This window comes from Cinclus cinclus, chromosome 1 (genome assembly GCF_963662255.1).
Source record: "Cinclus cinclus chromosome 1, bCinCin1.1, whole genome shotgun sequence".
Taxonomy (NCBI): Eukaryota; Metazoa; Chordata; class Aves; order Passeriformes; family Cinclidae; genus Cinclus; species Cinclus cinclus.
In genome coordinates this window covers 41,620,611-41,638,975 of record NC_085046.1, presented here as the reverse complement: position 1 = coordinate 41,638,975, position 18,365 = coordinate 41,620,611, and the positions used below count along the sequence as shown (strand labels likewise).

General features: G+C 35.9%; 1 protein-coding gene across 1 annotated transcript in view; it reads right to left on the bottom strand.

The window, feature by feature from the left end:
* The window catches only part of ANO10 (anoctamin 10), a 73,416-nt gene that overhangs the window by 41,897 nt on the left and 13,154 nt on the right, over positions 1 to 18,365 (bottom strand). Inside the window, 2 exon segments of the mRNA XM_062496609.1 lie at positions 13,550 to 13,678; positions 15,768 to 15,959. Of these exon segments, the coding sequence (XP_062352593.1) occupies positions 13,550 to 13,678; positions 15,768 to 15,959 (321 nt within the window).

Here is an 18,365-nt window from a genome sequence, read left to right as displayed (position 1 = left end):
AGAGCTGTTACATGGTACTACAGCTCCTCTACCTTCAAACAGCCACCCTTGACTTCTCCTGATGAAAAATGGGGTAAACAGGAGCAGAGGGAGAATGATGCACACCTGAGCCCTGTCCTGCCAAAAGTGAAGCTTTTGCTGAGTTACACACCAAAATGCTAGGTAGCTCTCTTGGGCCCTGAATGGTTTTCATACTGGTTTTCCAAATATAGCTAAATTCTGTAATATAAAGCACATTAGAAATGCACCGATGGCAAAAGGGCAGTTTATAGTTACAGATGGCAGTAGGTCTAAGGAATCTAACATGAATGTATCTCTAAGTCTTGACTTTTTGACAAAATATTGAAGCTACTACTATTGTGTGTTACACAATGTATACACATTCATAAGGACACTTTTGTACCAGCAGAATCCATCAGTATAATTGTACAAGGGCAATGTCTTGAGGCAATGCAATAAGAGAAAAGATAGGAATCTTTTGTTTGAAACAGAGGAAACAAAGTTTTTAAGTCTTCCCCCAAACTTTAAAAAAAATCCATAATACAGCCCTTTCTTATTTTTTTTTTTACATATTAGCCACAATTAGTCTGTGGGATAAAAATAAGCATCTCTCTCTTTCTATGGCTTCTAAGACTGTATCCTATCACTTACTAGATCTCTGCAGCTCAGATGTCTTTAGAGGGAAGCTGAGCAAAGGAATATACAGAGGTCATTATTAATGCAAGGTGACATTGCAAAGGAAACTTGATTCCCTCCTCCTTTTTGCTCAGTTTCTGGTAGAAAGACAATTCTTACATTTAGCTTCCCTAGCTAAAATTTGAAAAATGTATCATACAGCTGTATATACTCCTACACTTCAGCTTCAGAACACATTTTACAACATCCACCTGTTGATCCCTTGCTGCAGAAATTATTTTGTATTTAAACTACATAACTACAGATACTATTGATCTCAAAGCTTAACCTACATAGAGGGTGGGAAGGAAGAGCAAGTTGCCAGCACTGTTATTCACCCCACCTTCAGGAACAGCTAGGAAGGGAGGGGAGGAGACATGAAAAACAGGCTTAAAACTCAGTGCATTTGGAACACCTCATTTTCAAGATTTATACGAGAATAAAATTTTTAAAATACTGTAGCAGAGCATCCATATGAAGAGGTGCACTCCTTATGTTTCTTCTTCAGCATTACTGTTAACTTTTCTGGCTAGTTGAGGTCCTAGTGTAACGATCACAGCACCCAAGGTTGCTTGGAAAGCCTGATCAATTTGCAAGACTCATAAAAACAGAACAACAAAATTATACAAGGCTCTACCCATACTCAGCAAATTCAGAACTTGCAATTCCAGCTACACCAATACAATATCCATGCAGTTGGCAAAAAACTGCAGTCTCACTACAACTGAGGAAATTACCAGTATATTTTGTGTTACTCGTAGCTGCCAGGATAAGCACCAAAATAACCAGAAATCCTGAAGAGGCAGATCCACTCATTCCTACTGACACAGCCAGAGTAAGTTTTATTTGGCTGTGACAGGACCTTCCAAGTTTATAGAAGACCAGTTCATGAAGCTATTAGCATAGTGGTACCTGTATCCCTTTTCCATCTGCTGTCTGCTTGGGGAGGAATATGGCTCCATCCCATTCTCACTACCATCTGTGCTCTTGACTCTTAAAGGACAGGTTGCAGTCAAAATTTAGAAGTCATTACAGTCCACTCTAATTACAGGGAGTGAAACAAAAAGAAGAGTCTATAATCTGTTTTGTGGGCTCCTTATTCACATGTAAGGAGTTAATCCTCAAATCATGCCTATATACATATTTTATGTTTTTTTAAAATAATGTAATGTACTTTCTACAGAATTATTTTGTAAAACTGACATCAAGACCACTGGACAGATGTCACACTAATGCCCATCACGATTCTCCTGCTTTGTCCTGCAATTCCTAAAATTACACAGGAAGTGAAGCTGGACTGCCAAATGGAACAAACATTAGTGTGGACTGATACTTCCAAGTGTTTTCAACATATTATAATTCAAGATGAATTAATAATTTTTCTGTTACAAACCACTCTTGGTATATCATCTTTTTTCTTAAACAAAGCCTTTTAGAAGCTAGAAGAACAAAAGAAGTATATTATTTGCTAAGATGTAGAGGTAAAAATCTACACATTTCCTGTAACAACCTGCTTATTTCCATTTCACTGCATTCCAAACCAAGTTTGTCTCAGACTTTTCAGTGGTTATGAACTTCTGAAAAAAATCCATAATACACTGAGATGCAGATTAACTGCAGTATTATAAACTATGATGCAGATTAACTGCAGTATCACAAACTATATTGCAAGTTTAATAAAAGATAGCCTAATATTTGACATTGGTTTATCTATAATCCCTATACTAGGCATATATACACACACTTTTCATCATACGACAAATCCTCTGACTAAAACTAACCTTGATCAAATATATTATGGTTTATGAATTCTCAGCAGCATCTATCTGTATATCCTTCATGTATTTCACTGTAGAGATTTAGCTGATTATAGGCAAGCATGAGGAATCTCCCTTGACTTCAAAAGAACTGTTCGAGGCATGAAGAAAGCAGGACACACCTCACAGCTTGCACAAGGCCATGATAAATGAAAAATCCTTTTGCAAATTACCTATCATTCCACTAATTTCTTCTGATTAGGAGAGTGAAAATCTAGATTGACACTTCCTTCCACTGTAAGATAAAAATTCAGTGCACAAATCAAGTAATTAAGCCCCAGTTCTTTTGACATTTACTTTCCAGCATGACTCATGATCATCTTCAGCCTGCATTTAATAAAATGCTTTCAGAAAGAACACGAAAAACTCACTGCTACAGACTTTCAATCCAGTACTGCATTTTCTTGCAGAATTCGAGTTCTAAAATAAGTTTTTATTTAAGTATGCCAGGTGGCATTTAAAAAACAAAACAAAGCAAATTTAAAAAAAAAAATCCGAAATCCAGATTTTACAAAAGATTTTACAGATTTTACAAAACACAGAGCTTTCACAAAGCTCTGCTTCAGAGCTTTTTTAAAAAAAGGTTTGGAAGGGTAACAACTACAGCAAAAAATTTCACTCATTTTTAAATAAAAGACTATAGAACTCATGCTGCAAGCTGGCAATAAATGACTACTAATTATGTTTACAACAATGAGCAGGTATATAAAAAAGTCAACAACATGAGTACCGAAGTTGATCCATAAGGTTTAATACTCCGAACCAGAATGTTAGAAGTTATTGCAAAGGATTCTAGTACAAGAAAGGTAAATTCTTCTGCAATTTTCTAACTAGGAAACATGAGCAACAATACTGCATTATTAAGATTTTTTTTTCTGTAAAGAGGTGTTTAATCTACAATACAGAGGCTCCAACATGTTTGAATGGCTTTCTCCTGCTTTTTATAGTCAGCTTTACTGATTTCCTGTTCTCCAACTCTTTTCCAGCTGCAGCTGCAAACCTCCTATTTTCTACCCTACCTGCTCAGAGCCACTCATTTTCACTCTTAATCACTGGAACATACAAATGACAAAGTGCATTTATTGTCCAATGCTGCACACATTTTAAAAACCAAACAAACCAACCAAAACATACCATGTTAGACAAAGAAATAATAAAAAAACTTTTCTTGGAAACAGGAAAAATATTACAGTCCCTAAAAAAGGAACACTCCTAATAAGAACAATACAAAGTAACACTGCTGCAAATTGCATCAGAGATAAATGGATATACAATGGAGCCCTAGAGCTCTACCTATTCACAGATTCCTTGGAAAAGACATTATTCAGGCTTGTGCTGGCAGCTACGGGTAGCGTATTTGCAGAGAATTATTTAAATAATTTAAGAGAATAAACTAATACATTATTTACAAAATAAAACAATTCAGCTTCATGAAATGCTAAGCCAGTCTTGAAATGGTTGTAAAGCAAGGTGGCTTTGAATGTTCATACTCTGTCTTGTCATTAAACAATTACTAATCTCAATCAAGTGGAAAGTAAACAATTAATATTAATAGGTATTAACTTGGCTTTTGTCTGGACGTTAAAGTTCCAACTGCCAGCAGGGAAGTGTATTCAGCATATTCAGGCTTGAGCTGGAAATATTTACACATTAAAGGAAACTTCTTTGAAGGAAATATTAAACTAAGTGGGTTTTAAAGAGATCTGAAAGTGTGATTCTTATAGAGTTCTTTAAAATGTCTTGTAATTGTCCACAAAGATCTGTTCTCTACTCACCCTCCCTTTTAAAGCTTTGTCATTCTGGCATCCTTGCACAATCCCAGAATAAACAGGAAAAAATTTCCTTACTCTGTCTTCTGCTGCTGTTCTTCCAGGCTGACACTTCTGAAGCATTTATTAGCACAGTTAAGAAATATGCTCTATTCCTAAAGTATCTCCCCCATCCAACCTTCCTAATAAGAATACAGCAGTATCTACCAGATAATTGTGATTCAAGAGGAATGGCACCATCTCAGACACATCCATTTCTGATTCCTACTGAAGGAACACAACCCTTCCAGAAAGTTCAGATCTTTTAGTTAACTAGAAGCTGATACCTTTGTGGCTCCCTGTTTCTACCACCAACCAGCTGAAAGCAAGAAGAGTATTCTCTTTTTGCTATCATTGTTTCTACTAAGACACCTCCAAGGTTTTCTCACAGTGAGAAGGCTTCCTCTGCTCTTACCCTTCACTTTAATGTCACAACCACACTGGCAGAATCCAACTTAAGAATTAAAAATGCTTCTCAGACAGAAAAGACAATTGAAAAAAAAGCACAGAGAAAACCTATGAAAATCCAGGGTAGAGATAATACATATGGTAATTACAAGAGTATATCAACATTAGTTGCTTAAGTAGCATTTTTCTAGAGCATAATACAAACTCTTTTGAAAAAGTAGATACACCATAGCATAAAAGCATTGCACACTTTCCCACGCAGCTCTGGCCAGATCATTTTCAGTTATTAGACAGGTTACACTGTAAATCTCCAGATTCTGGGAATTAATATTGAAAGAGTGTGACTACATAGTTGCCTATACCAATTTACTCTTCTCTTGGCCTCTGCTGCAGAAAGGATCCTGGCCTATAAAGACCTCGATCTGATCTAGCTCAGCCATCCTTTGCACACTGTCTTCTTTAAAGATAAAAATCAGATTGTGAATCGTGTCAGCAAGGAATGAACATCACTGCCAAAATGCTCCAGTTGGGGCAGATACGGCAGTAAAATACATCAACGCATTTCAGCTATCAGGGTTGAAAAAACTGATGCAGTACATCAGTTTCTTGCTGTCCTACACATTACAATATGTGCCGATATATTTAACACATTTCAGTGTTTGTACACAGTTAGACAATCTCAATTCATTCATCTGTGTGATTATTTTTCAATTTCTAACACAGCAAATTGAGAACCTGAAAATGGAAGGGTTTGAATAAAGAACAAATGAAAATTACTCACAAAAAGGAAAATGGGAAAATACTGTTTTAAGCTGAGACTTTCAAAAATCCATTAGACTATTCAAGCATAGATGGTAACATGCATTTTCATTTCTATACTAGCAGAAAGCTATGGAACACAACTTATTTAGATATTTGAATTTTTTTTAGCGTTTGTTCTCATTCTGACACACTTTTGGCATTAAGCTTTATTATACAAAGTGACCAAAAAAATCAACACTAAATCACAATTAATATCTCAAAAGAAACAGTAGATGGCAATAGAAAGACCTGTGATAAACTCTGATTTTGCAAATAAATATAGTCTGTAGTAATGTACAACCAGCAAAACTGGCATTCTTTTTAACCTCATTGATATAGCTCCAGGAGTTTTCTTGAAGCAGTTAACATTTGTAAAATTTTATACAGACAAATCCATGAACCTTTCCCCACATCTGAAAGGTGAGAAAAAAAACCCCTGAGAACAATCTGTTCCTGTAACTCAGAAGAATAACTTATCTAAAATATGTCTTCACTTTACATTAAAACTAAACATACGATTTCAAGAATCTTCTGCAAAGTAATATGAACATAAAATGCACTAATATTTGAGCTCATTTTTACTCTTAAGATGTTGCCAAACAGTAAAATAAAGAAGCAGTAGAATTTGTTAAGTCTTTAGACACAGACTTTATAGCTTTAGAAGTTTCCATTAAGTCGCACACCAATTCAATTCAGCAACTACTGGAAATTTTTGCCAGGGTTTCATCTTGAAGTTAAAATATCAACCTATTTTTATGGCTCACAATTTCAATTCTAGGAATAAAACAAACTTCAGTGTCTTACATGTCTAGCAGAGAATAAAAAAAAATCAAATTACTACTTTGTATTTAATTAAAAATAAAAGTATACATATTAGATTTTTAAAGGAGAACTTTTAGATATGATTTCTTATGTATATATGCATTAAGTAAATGTTCACAGCTGAAAGCAGAGGTATTCTAGAACAGAACAATATGCTAATTAAAATCACTAGTGCTCTGTATTAACCTTTTTAAATATTCAGCATCAGTAATGCTGCAGAATTATTTTATGTATGTATACAACAATGAACCAAATAATTACACAATTTGCAGAAAGTGCATTTTTCCATTTTCCTATGTTTTCCCATTTTTCACCACATGCAAGCATAGATAGGTCTTGGCTAGGATAGCTGTTTCACCAAAATAAAATACTTGATAAATAAAATTGCCAAGTATTTTCCAAAAATGAACCATAAAGCTGTCAGTAAGGTTTGCACCTTATCACAAAACATTTTTGAAAAACAGATTTATATTTAACCTCCTAATAAATATTTGCTCATTATAAGTAAATAATCAAATATTTTTTCATATACTTTTTAACTATTAGGAAGAAACTGAAACCACACATCAAATATTTACCACTAAGTATTCTACCTTATAGCTGAAATTTGACAAACTACTCAGGTTATAAACATAGTATATATGCATGCAAGTCAGTATGGAAGAAACACATTACCACAAAAAAGAATTAACACATGGAAAGAGAGATACCTCAAGACTGTTGCCAAAAAATATTTCAGCAGCTAAGAAAGCTAAGAGTTGCCTAACACTCCCAGAAATTATTTTCCCTGATTAAAAGGCAATACACTGAATACAAAGAAAGAATACACACCGCAATTTGCAGAAAGACATAAGGGGATAAGCATTAATTAAAAGCACTTTTTTAAAATTTTTTTTTACAGTGGGACTGACAACTTGGAAAGCAGAGAATGAAAATCTGGAGGAGCCATGCACAGGGTTTAAAATCCTGACACATGAACACAGGTTGAAGAAACTCAGTTTGTTACACGTAGATGAATGTTTGGGAAGCTGGGTAAGATCTAATCACATTCTTCCAGTGCCTAACAGGTAGTTTTCAAGAAGACAGAGATACACCCTTCACAAAGATGCACAACAGAAGAACAAGACATAAGATACCAAGCTGCACCAGAGCAATTTTTTTCTTCCCATAAAAAAGATATCCTATTATTCAGCACAAGAACAACTGAACAGTGGACCAGGTTGCCCAGAGAAGTGGTCGACTTTCCCTCACTGGTATTCTTCAAGTCTTATCTTATCTTGATAAGGACACTTAGAACTTAATCCAGGGTCCTGCTTTCAGCAGATGGTTTGGGCAAATAATGTCCAGGGGTCCCTTCCACCTACACTGCTCTTTAATTACATATGCTTCAACTTTTGCACTTCTGTAACTTCATCAGTATCAAAGGATTTATATCAGCAATGGAGAGCCAGGGACGTCCGAGTTTGGATCGGACACTGATTTTATTGAGTATACAAGGTTTTTATATAAGGTTTTACTTGTATGGCACTAATATAGAGTTCTATTTTGGTAACAATTTCCCATTGGTTACACATTCTTCGTGGCATCATGTCACCTGGTAATCTTACCACAAAGTTTGACAGCATGTTTCTCGGTCTCTTCTTGCTCAGGGAGCATTTATCTGTGTCTGTCTCTCCCATGGTTTCTGTTCAATCAGGCCTAAGATATCAGGCCCCTTTATCAGTTCCACTGTACTCTCGGTTTCATTCCCTATTTAGATTTATGTGTATGCTGATGCAGCCTATTCTTCTGCATTTTTTCCCAGTTCCTTTTCTACTAAAGTAGAATAAAGTAGTATAAAGGCCCATATATAAATCCATATTTAGCATATCTTCTAAGTCCCAAACTCATGAGCTCTACATGAACAAAGCTATTTGCTCCATACATGCAGCATGCTATACCATGCAGGACCATGCCTCACTTCCACCTGGCCAGAATGGAGTCGTGTACGTTATTGCCAGGAAATAATTCTGCTAGAACTGTTTTGTAAAATACAAAATTACCCAGTTTTATCAGGAGAAAACAGATTGCACTGAATCTATTGCAAAACATTTAAGACATTTTAAAGGGAAAAAAGGGGTAATACTTTAATTTTGACATAACAATCCACCTAAAATTGCTTTTGCTCAGAAAGTAGATTCAAAAGATCTTCAACTGCACACTGCATTCTCCACAAATTTGAAAATTAGTAAAGTATGATGATGCCTAGAACTAGATGATAAACATACCTTGTCATCTGCAAGAATTCAAATTGTTTGAGTCTGGTAGTTTTTCCCAATTTCTCTGGCACACCATTTCAAAAACAACTGTCAAGCTTACTATTGAGCTGACTGAGTCTTGGGACTATTACATCAAGATTGTTCAGCAGAAGCTCAAAGAGCTTCTAATCTATACAAAGAGGCCTTTGATAAAAAATTACCCTTAAAAAATGGAATTCTAAAGAAAAATTGTATATCGGGCAACTCTCAGTCACTTTGATTTTCCATCAGCTTTATTGACACTCTACGATTCCTACTTTCCAGACTTTTATGACTGGACCATCAGCTCCTTCTCACTCAGAAAAAAACAAAGTTTAAGAAAGGATTACTTTGTTTATTCCACTCAATGCTTCTTACAAAACTGACTTTTCAATACAGGTTTTTCTATGATGCTAATGAAGATCTATGTCCTTATGAGGACACCATGAAATTAAATCAACAGAGACCAACTCCTTAAGCCATGTTTACTACAAGTATACCAGCTGTGTCCCTGTGCAAAGGTCCTCATTTTCATCTATAGCAGAGCTGGTTACATTCTTCCCAAAAATCACACTTCATGTCAGATTTTATATTGCCATTATCAAGAAGGACCTTCATTCCTGCTTAGTATTTCCAAGCTAATTTCCAAATCCCTCATGTGATGTAGAACATCCAGACTAAGTGCATTTCTGAAAAAAGCTTTCTATTAGTTTACTACACTTCAGGGCTGGATACATGAGTTGCTTTTGGAGGCTAGGATATACTCATGAGGAGCTGTACTTCACAGCTACTGCTTCAAAACACCACTACTGATGTACTGTTACAAGCATAAATCACTGCTTAAGAGTTGTACATAGAGCTGATTTCTTGAACTCAACTCTTAGAGCAGTCCTGACACTGATTAAATTAGCATTCCTTAATCATTAGAGTCCACATTAAAAAGAAACAGCCATCAGGAACAAAACTCTTTTATCAACAATATTTGCAAGAAAAAGTTTTAAAAGCACTGCAGAACTAAGGTTACACTTGTTTTAACCTATTTCCCTAACTAGGCACCAAGTTTCTTCAGAGTTATTGCCTTTTTTTGTGGTTCAAATCAGCGTAGGCAGCCAGAAGAGATTTGGAACAAGCACAGACTCATGCTTGGAATGTCCTACTTTGCACCTGAATTCACACCAGAATTATGTGTTTATGGTGAAGTCTGAATAACTAAACACAGTGTGATACAACCGTTTTAAAATTATGTTAATAAGGATTTATTGTTTTCTGCTTCAAGGGCATTCAGCTACTTCTTTTTGTTTGAAAACTGCACTGGTTGCACTCAGTTAGCATCCAACCATAAGTAAAAGAGGGGAGTGTTATCATTCTGCTCCTGGTTCAACACATGTTGCCATGGAAGCAGATGTTGAATTGATGAAAATAGGTCAACTGTTTAAAAAAAATCACTGGTTTAATACTTTTAAAATATTATATTTTATTATTTTAATGCTTGCCATTATTTTGAAATTGGTAATATTTTATTCTGTGGTATTCTAATGAATACCTACTTCACTCACAGAATACATACTCCCATCAAAAATGTAGACAGAATCAGAGTTAAGAGCTGTTAATGGGGAAAAAATATTTTGCATAAATCGGTAGGGGCTGGGTACAGAATGCTTACAAGAACATCACACACAGTTCTTTGTTACTTCAGTAGTGGGTGGTGTTAAATGTTGCCTTATAAACTGCTTCCATTTGAATAGTATTATTATTAAAAAGCACTAGCATTTTTTGAAAAAAAAAAAAACCAAAACAAACTGAAAAAAAGTCAGGACATTGCTAATACCTATGCTTTGGAAGCAACAGTGCTTTTTTGTTTAGTTTTGCATCAAACAGATACATAAATATTCAACTGGAGTCTCAGTTACTAAAAACTGATTAAAATACTTAAAGACAGCTAAGATTTAAGTAGGCTACCCCATCAATAGAACATATGAAAATGCACATAGCCAACTCAAAGAAATTTCCAAACTGCCTGCCAAGATGCTGTCAAAATAGCGTAAATACATAGTAAAATGCTCATCTTCACCTGCAGCAAAGATCAGAAAATAAAATAACTCACCTGTATCATATTTTTCTGCATCTCTACTAGGTTATCTAAAACACTTTTCTGTCAGAACCCTGACACGTCTGAATTTTTTTTCTGCCTTGACATTGATGTACTTTAGATGCATCAGGTTTGTCCTAGAAGTTTAATGTAATATATTCTGTTCCTGAGTATTTCTTTACAACTGAAATGCAGAGTTTAATCATGAATAAGTAGAGTAAAGGTGCATGGGAATACTGCCAAGATGTGAGATTTGTGGTCCTTTCATAGTTCAGAGATCTTTCTGTAGATTAAGTTATACTTAAAGCAGAAAGGCTCAGTGGTGCAGAAGTCCTACAAATTTAATCCAGCACAAACCCACCACAGCAGTACTGCGTGTCTCCCACACACTGCTGCTTCTGCCCTGCTCCCTAGTGAACTGGGTCACACAGCTTCTCCCACATCAATTCCCTGACCTGTTTCATCATGCACCAGATAAAAGAAAGTCCCAGTGTAACAGATAAGATGGAAGTAAATACATAGGAAGCAAAAGCAAACGCATCCCCATCTCCTCATGGTGAAATAAATGTGTACTGCTGTTGTGCATAGCCCCACAGCATCCAGTAATCCTCCTCTCTGAACCTTTTGTAATCAGTGTTATAACCTGAAACATGTACAACAGAACCTCTGATAAAAAAAATCTGTAACTAAACACATGTTTAACTGTCAACACAATTAAAACCATTTTCAACAGAAATAAAACTCATGTTTACTGTGTTCATTTCAATATTTTTTAAATTGAAGTTCTGTATAAAATATGTTTCACTTAGGAGAACTCTTTTGGACTCTAGAAAGTTGAAAATTTGTGTTACAAAACCTTTTGCAATATTGCATGACCTGAGGTATTCTCCGTCTCTTTAAAAAACTAAAACAAACCAAAAAAACCCCTAGTCCCACACCTGTGAAGTTGTCAAATACTGTTTAAAATGTAGTGTAGGCTGCCAAAATCTTACATTTCACATTGAGTAGTTTTGGAACTGTTTATAACCAACCAACAACATTCCAAAAAAAAAAAAAAAAAAACAAACACATGGCTTGTTATACTCCAAAAACATACTCTAAGACTCACATGTTGGTTTTGTAGCCCTCTGTTTTCTCAGACAATAAATAGCTGGTAACAACAGAAACAACCACCAAAAAATCAGACTAGCATATTTAAAATCATCATCCATACTGGATACTTTTGATTAAAACCTTTTTTAAATAGACCTTTTCTGAACTAGTGCATTATGGCTTATTGTTTTATTGTTTGGTTGTTTAGGGTTTTTTTAATTAAGCAGAATAATTAGGGAATACTAGACTTTTCTTCAACCAAATAATTACCTTTCATTTCCTCTGGCTCATCCAGCATTAGCCTTCAACAGCCTTTTTGTACTATGTTATTTATAGACTGGTGGTCTTCAAAGTTGCTTCTCTATATAAGACAACATTTTTCCCCTCTCTTCCCCTTGTACTAATTTACCTTTTCCTGCCAAACTTTCTTCCCTTTGTTTTCTGAATTTCCCTTTCCACAGCATTTATAGATAATTTGAGATACAATGTTAAGGAATTCCAAAAGCTACCCTATTGTAATGCTGCAATTCCTGTTCCCTAAAGAGTTACATAAAAACAGAATTTAAATTTAGAGAAAAATGCTGGTATTCTCCTTTGGTCTACCAAGAAACAGAGAGATCAAATAGCCAGCTTCACATTTAAACACATAAAAGGATAACACACAGCAAGCAAAGGCAAAAATAGCCCTATATCTAAGCTGTCAGAAATCCATACTGCTTAAATCCATACTGGATTTACTCATGCGGTTTTCATGGTATCACCTCTCTAGATACATTGTCCAGTAATGAACTAAATCATTACATTTGATTTGCTAAATTAGTTTTATATTAAAAGACCTCACTCAGGTTAATGTAAATGTCCACACATGCATAATAGAAAGTGCATCAGGCTGCCTGTAGACACAAACTTCAGCAAACCAGTCGACATGATTCATTGCGCACAGCTAATTCTGCAAAGTTTAAGGCTTGGAAAATAAAACTCAAAGCAAGCTCATAATTCATTGTGTAACACTTAATACCTGTAAAATGAACAAAAAAGAAATATATGCTCCTGATGCACCTCTGTAATGTGATGCAATTCTCTAACTACACATGCATAATCCAGACCTTTTGCCATGACAGAAGTAATGCAGTTTCTAAAAGCTAAAATAGAACAATGGTGAAAATCAAGGCAATGCAATACAAGAAAGCCCTGAAGGAAAGATTTATAAGGGCAAAGTCCTGCAATATCTGTTCTGCAAAATACCCACAGTCTTCCCTCCATGTCTGAAAAGGAATGACACTGATGTGCTCACTACATGGAATCAGGAGAAGATTAAACCCAAAGGCTGTTACATTCACAAATATTTACAGACATGACACATAGCTATTTCAGATAAGCCCTACAGAATACATCCATAAAGATTATGTAGGAAGTCTTTTTACGATATCCTGGGGTCACAACCCAAGCAGAGAAATAAACAGTTCATAAAAATGTGATTATTTTGCTTCTTGAAATAGAACTACTAAATACTTGAAGTACATGAAGCAACAAATGCACGGCATCTTGGGAATGCTTGGGAAAGTATGGCAACAGCATTCACAGTAAATGAAAACAGAGAGGAGGAAGAAATCAAAAAGAAAGACTTTGAAACACTTCTTTGATAGGGAAATCCTAACGTCCACCTAATATAAGTTGTGAGGTAAAGTCTACCTCCTGCTATAAATTTCACTGGTGTTTGTGTTATATACTACAACATGCATTGTTTGAAGGCAGACTTACCTCTACGAATGCCACAGTCAGAACAAGGTCCATTTTTGAGTCTGGGAAAAGGGCATCTACTTCTGGAGACATTCCAATCAGTATACAATTAGTAACAACTGATATTACACTCATAGTTTCAAAGGCCAACTGAAAAAAAAACACACATATATTTACAGTTATGACCATTATCTCTAACTTACTAGTCCCCAGACTGCTCTGTGAGAACTCTCTCTTCATTAAAGTTGCAGAAGACTCATAAGTTGCACTTATTTTCTGTCATCTTTTGAATTCCATGGCTTAGGATTTGTTTGGCAAGCAGTCCAGACCTCATCAGCTTGACAAGACCAAAACAAGGTTCTAACCTGAATGTATGAAAGAGTAAGCACTTCTCTACAGTTGTACTCCTAAACAATTTTATTTCAGGATAAAGGAACATTGGCAGAATTTCAAAAGGAACTAATAGTGCTAACACTGTTTTTGGAGGTTCTGTCTGAATGTTAAGATGAAAAGGTAAGAATGGTTCAGAATGCCTTATTTAAATCACAACCACTTGAGATTTGTTGAAAGATTTACATTTAAACACATTCAATAGCACAAGTCTAAGAAGCTCTTGCCTACAGAGCTCCCACAAAGTGTCTGGAAATATTAATACAGCTTAACAATTACACTTGCAATATAATGGTTACTTATTGCAAGGTCCTGTCTGGAATAAGAAAGACTGACACAGAATTGTAGTGACTGTCACAATGAATTACCAGAAATAACTTTCCCTTTGACAAGAAGCTAGTGACTCAGCTCACCTGATAAAAATAATTCTAGTATTCCTTTAACAGAAATCTTTCAGCAAACACTCTTATTTCCCATATGAAATGGATGACTCAAAAATTTAGTTATTATTTTTAATTCACTAAAGCAAATTAATTTCTGCTATTAATTTAAAAATGACACCATAAAACAAAATTACTGTACTGTAGTAATGTTATAATTTTTCAGCCTACTCCCTTGATTGAAACAAACTATTCTAGCAGAAACAAATGCTATTAATACACCTGCAGCTATACTTGTGACTTATGACCACAGTCTGATTATTCTGGTGGTTACACAATTGGTCAATGCAGCTATGCCATCAAGATGTTGGCAGCATAGGTCTGGACTGAGAAAGTACATCCCATGTTAAATACAATTCACACATTTTTATAACACAATATTGAAAGACTTCACCTCTAAGTCCATTTCACCAATATCTATTTATGTGTCTAATGAACATTGGTCAAAATCCTTGGTTTGCATGTTTTTACTGTATGTTTTACTTGAGATTTCAGGATTTCATTCCTCACCTCTCACCTGCTTTATTTGATAACATTGACAACCCTCCAAACTGAATAATCCATTAGGCTCATTGTGCCCTTAATCTCCCTTACATAACATTGGAAAACCTGTTAAATAAAACTAGAATATTAATCATCCCCTAGAAAGGTCCCCCAACCTTATCACACACCCTTGCCAAGCCCTGCTATTATGGAATGCTAAAGTTTCTGGTTGCAATTTAGTCAATTCAGAAAACTCTGGTCAGGATCAGTTCACTGATGCAGCACACTCAACAGGCCCCAAAATAGCTGGTGGCAGCATGATTGCATGAACAAACAAACAACTAAGGACAGAAAATGCTTAACCTGATACTATTGCCATGAAATTGTTTAGATAGACTGCACAGTGTTCAGGCTGTGCAGAAAGTTCCAGCTCCTGTCCACAGATCCAGGTTATTTTCAAATTAGTCAGCTTGAGTACCAGTAACCACAGGTGCATAGGCCACAAGCCCATCTTAGGAATCTGACTACTTACATACTCCTCCATTTTTTCTGAAATCCCTGCTGAGCTCCACACTTCAGAGATTGCATCAGAAGTTATCATTTCTAAAATACACTGGATATAAAGAATACCGGGCAGTATCTGGAAGGTTTGCTTTGTTGAAGTTGCAACAGGAGTACAGTACATACACAAGAACTAAAGAAAAGATCTGCTTTCTTTTCCTAGGCAGCTGAAAGGCATGTGGTCAAAAACTCCACCAAAAATATCACTGGGACATATAGCTGGATAGATGATATTCCAAGGCATCAAAGAGAACAGAGTACCTGCTGAACTTTAAAGTGGGTCAATGGACAAACACAAAGCTTTCATGCTGTTGCTGAAATCTCCTTTAAACAAATTAATATTAAAAAAAAGACACAAAAATTACCTGCCAAACACCAATACTTGCTGTGGGTTCTGCAAATGGACGCTTGTAAACCCTGCACATCTTTAAGGCATCAGAGTATATCTCTGTGATGTTGTTTAACACTGCAAAAACAGCAGCCAGTGGATAAACACATGAGAAAAGACTCACATAGCCAAACTGTAGGAACAGCTCCAGATAATCATCAAAAGTACCCTGGAAAACAGAGGAAATATAAGAACAACTTTAACCTACCAAAAAAAATATGAAGAAACATAGATATAATACTACAGTTGTAAACATGTTTCCTCATCCAAATCAGTTGTTTGGAAATGACTGCTGATAGCAGACAAGAATAATTTTTTAAAATCTAATTAATTTGGAGTTATTCAGTCACTAAAAACTTCTTATAAGGGGAGGCCCACGTTTTTCCTTTTGCCTAATACATTTTCTGCAAGTCACACTTCCTATCCTTATTACATGAAGTAATTACATAAACACATTCAACTGATGCAGGTTCCTGAGCATCTCAGTTAAACAGTAACAGAAAGAACAGTGAGGAACAGAAAAATAGCACCATGCATTTAAACTGGCAGAACATTCTCCTGAGAGCACTGCAGCAATGAAAGTCCTAGCATTTCAGACTGTCCATGAAAGACCTAACCAATATGGCAGGCTGGTAGATAGGCAACTCTTTTCTGGTACTTCTACTTGTTTATTTCAAAAACGGGTAGGACAGAGTTAGTGGCCCACTTGAAGACTGAAATCTATAAAGCAGCACTGACACCGGAAAAGAACAATTAGTGCAAACAAAAAACTCTATTTAACAAATCCCAATAGGTCCATCAACTGATCTTTGAACCAAGAATGTGGGTACTTAAATGCTGATTAAGTATTCACAGGTGGTAATCGATATTTTTTTGCATATTAGTTTTGTAGTATTAGTAATAGTTTGCTATGATTGCAGCAATTTTGTTATGAAAGAACCACACCAACCACTTTTAAAGAAAAAGTGCTCATCAACAAAGGATGGTGAAATACCTAGATCTCATTTCAACTTCTTTGTGGTATCTTGTATTTACACAGACACATGCATTGCCCTTGCTCTCAAAACTGAAATCATGAAGACTTGACAGTAACTGAAATTACTGCAAGAGCCACATGAAAGTGGTTTTGACTCCATGCATCAAACACATGGTTATCTTTTTTTTTTTCGCCCATCACAGCTGTCAAACTGATTGCCCTCTCCAACACCTAATGCTTTTTTCTCCTAGGAAACAGAGAGAGAAGCAGTAGAAGTCTGCGAGCTCACAAATAAGCATGGGGTACTCATTAATTGCATTTCTCACTTGAGCTCATTTTGAAGTTCCACAGTATAGCTCAGTCTCACAAACCAATCTGCAGGACAGGCCATGAACAGGTACCTAACTTCTAAAGCCATTAAGATTTTTTCCTCGGAAACATTTTGTACAAACTCTAAATTTTACTAAGGTCTTCTTAATGGACATTTGCAGGAACACTCACTGGAATGGCAGTCACACATCTGCTACTGCTGTAATTTTCTCAGACAATCACTGCAGGCAGAGAGAGAGCTTTCCTCTGCATTCCTCCTTTTGCTAACTGCACAGTATTCCCACTGATTCCTCACACTTCTCATTTCCTTGCCCAATACCTACTGTCTTATAGAATAGCAGAGTATGAAGTAAATTAGTACTTATTTTTCTCCTACTTAATTTATGAAACTTTGTGTAGGACAACAGGAGTCTGAGACGATGTTAAAGAAATTTTTAACTGCCATCGGCAGTCATGAGATCAGCTACAGCATCAAGGAAACAAAAACAAGGAACAAATTAAGGGGGGAATTTAACTAGAGGAGTAAAGCAGAAATTAGAAAAAATAACAATTAAAAATTATTGCAGGATGTTTTTACATCTCGAACAGGGTTAAGGGCTGGATACTTGAAAAGTAGCGAGAATGAGGACAAAAAGAACAGAGAATTAAATGCTGAAGAGTGTGTGAAAGCAGGAATCAAAACAAAAGAACCTGAAACAGAATTCTGCCAAGACTCCTCAGTTACTAAGCAGTCAAATGCTTCCCCCTTGTGACAGTTTTAATTTTAGAAATATTCTTGCCTGCTGACAGCTCACTGCTTGCAAACAAATCAGAGGTCTAATATAATTTATTCACAAGCACAGCAAAACAATAATGTTTAGATTGAATGTAAAATTGAGGCTTTGAGTACACAGTATTTAGAACCGAAACTGAGGCTAGCAGTGAACACAACTAAGGCAAAGCCCTAACTCTCTCCAATTGACTTCTTGGGTCCCTGTGAAAAAAGCATTCAGGGCACAACAGTACAACAGGTGCAGATTCATTTGATCCAGCTCTGCACAAGAAGCACAGGCAATGTGACTCAGAGACACCACATTGGCTTTGTACATGACAGCTGAGAATCAGGAGTCAGCTCAGGTCTAAGAGGAAGAGCTTATTTGGTCAGGCCTGATGCTGACACACAACTCTGGGAGCTGTGCTGGCCGTTGTGCAGGTGTAGTGCTGGACTGTGCTGATTTACCAACTCAGACACAAACACAGGGACTTCTGCTGTGTTCTGCACTACAAGAC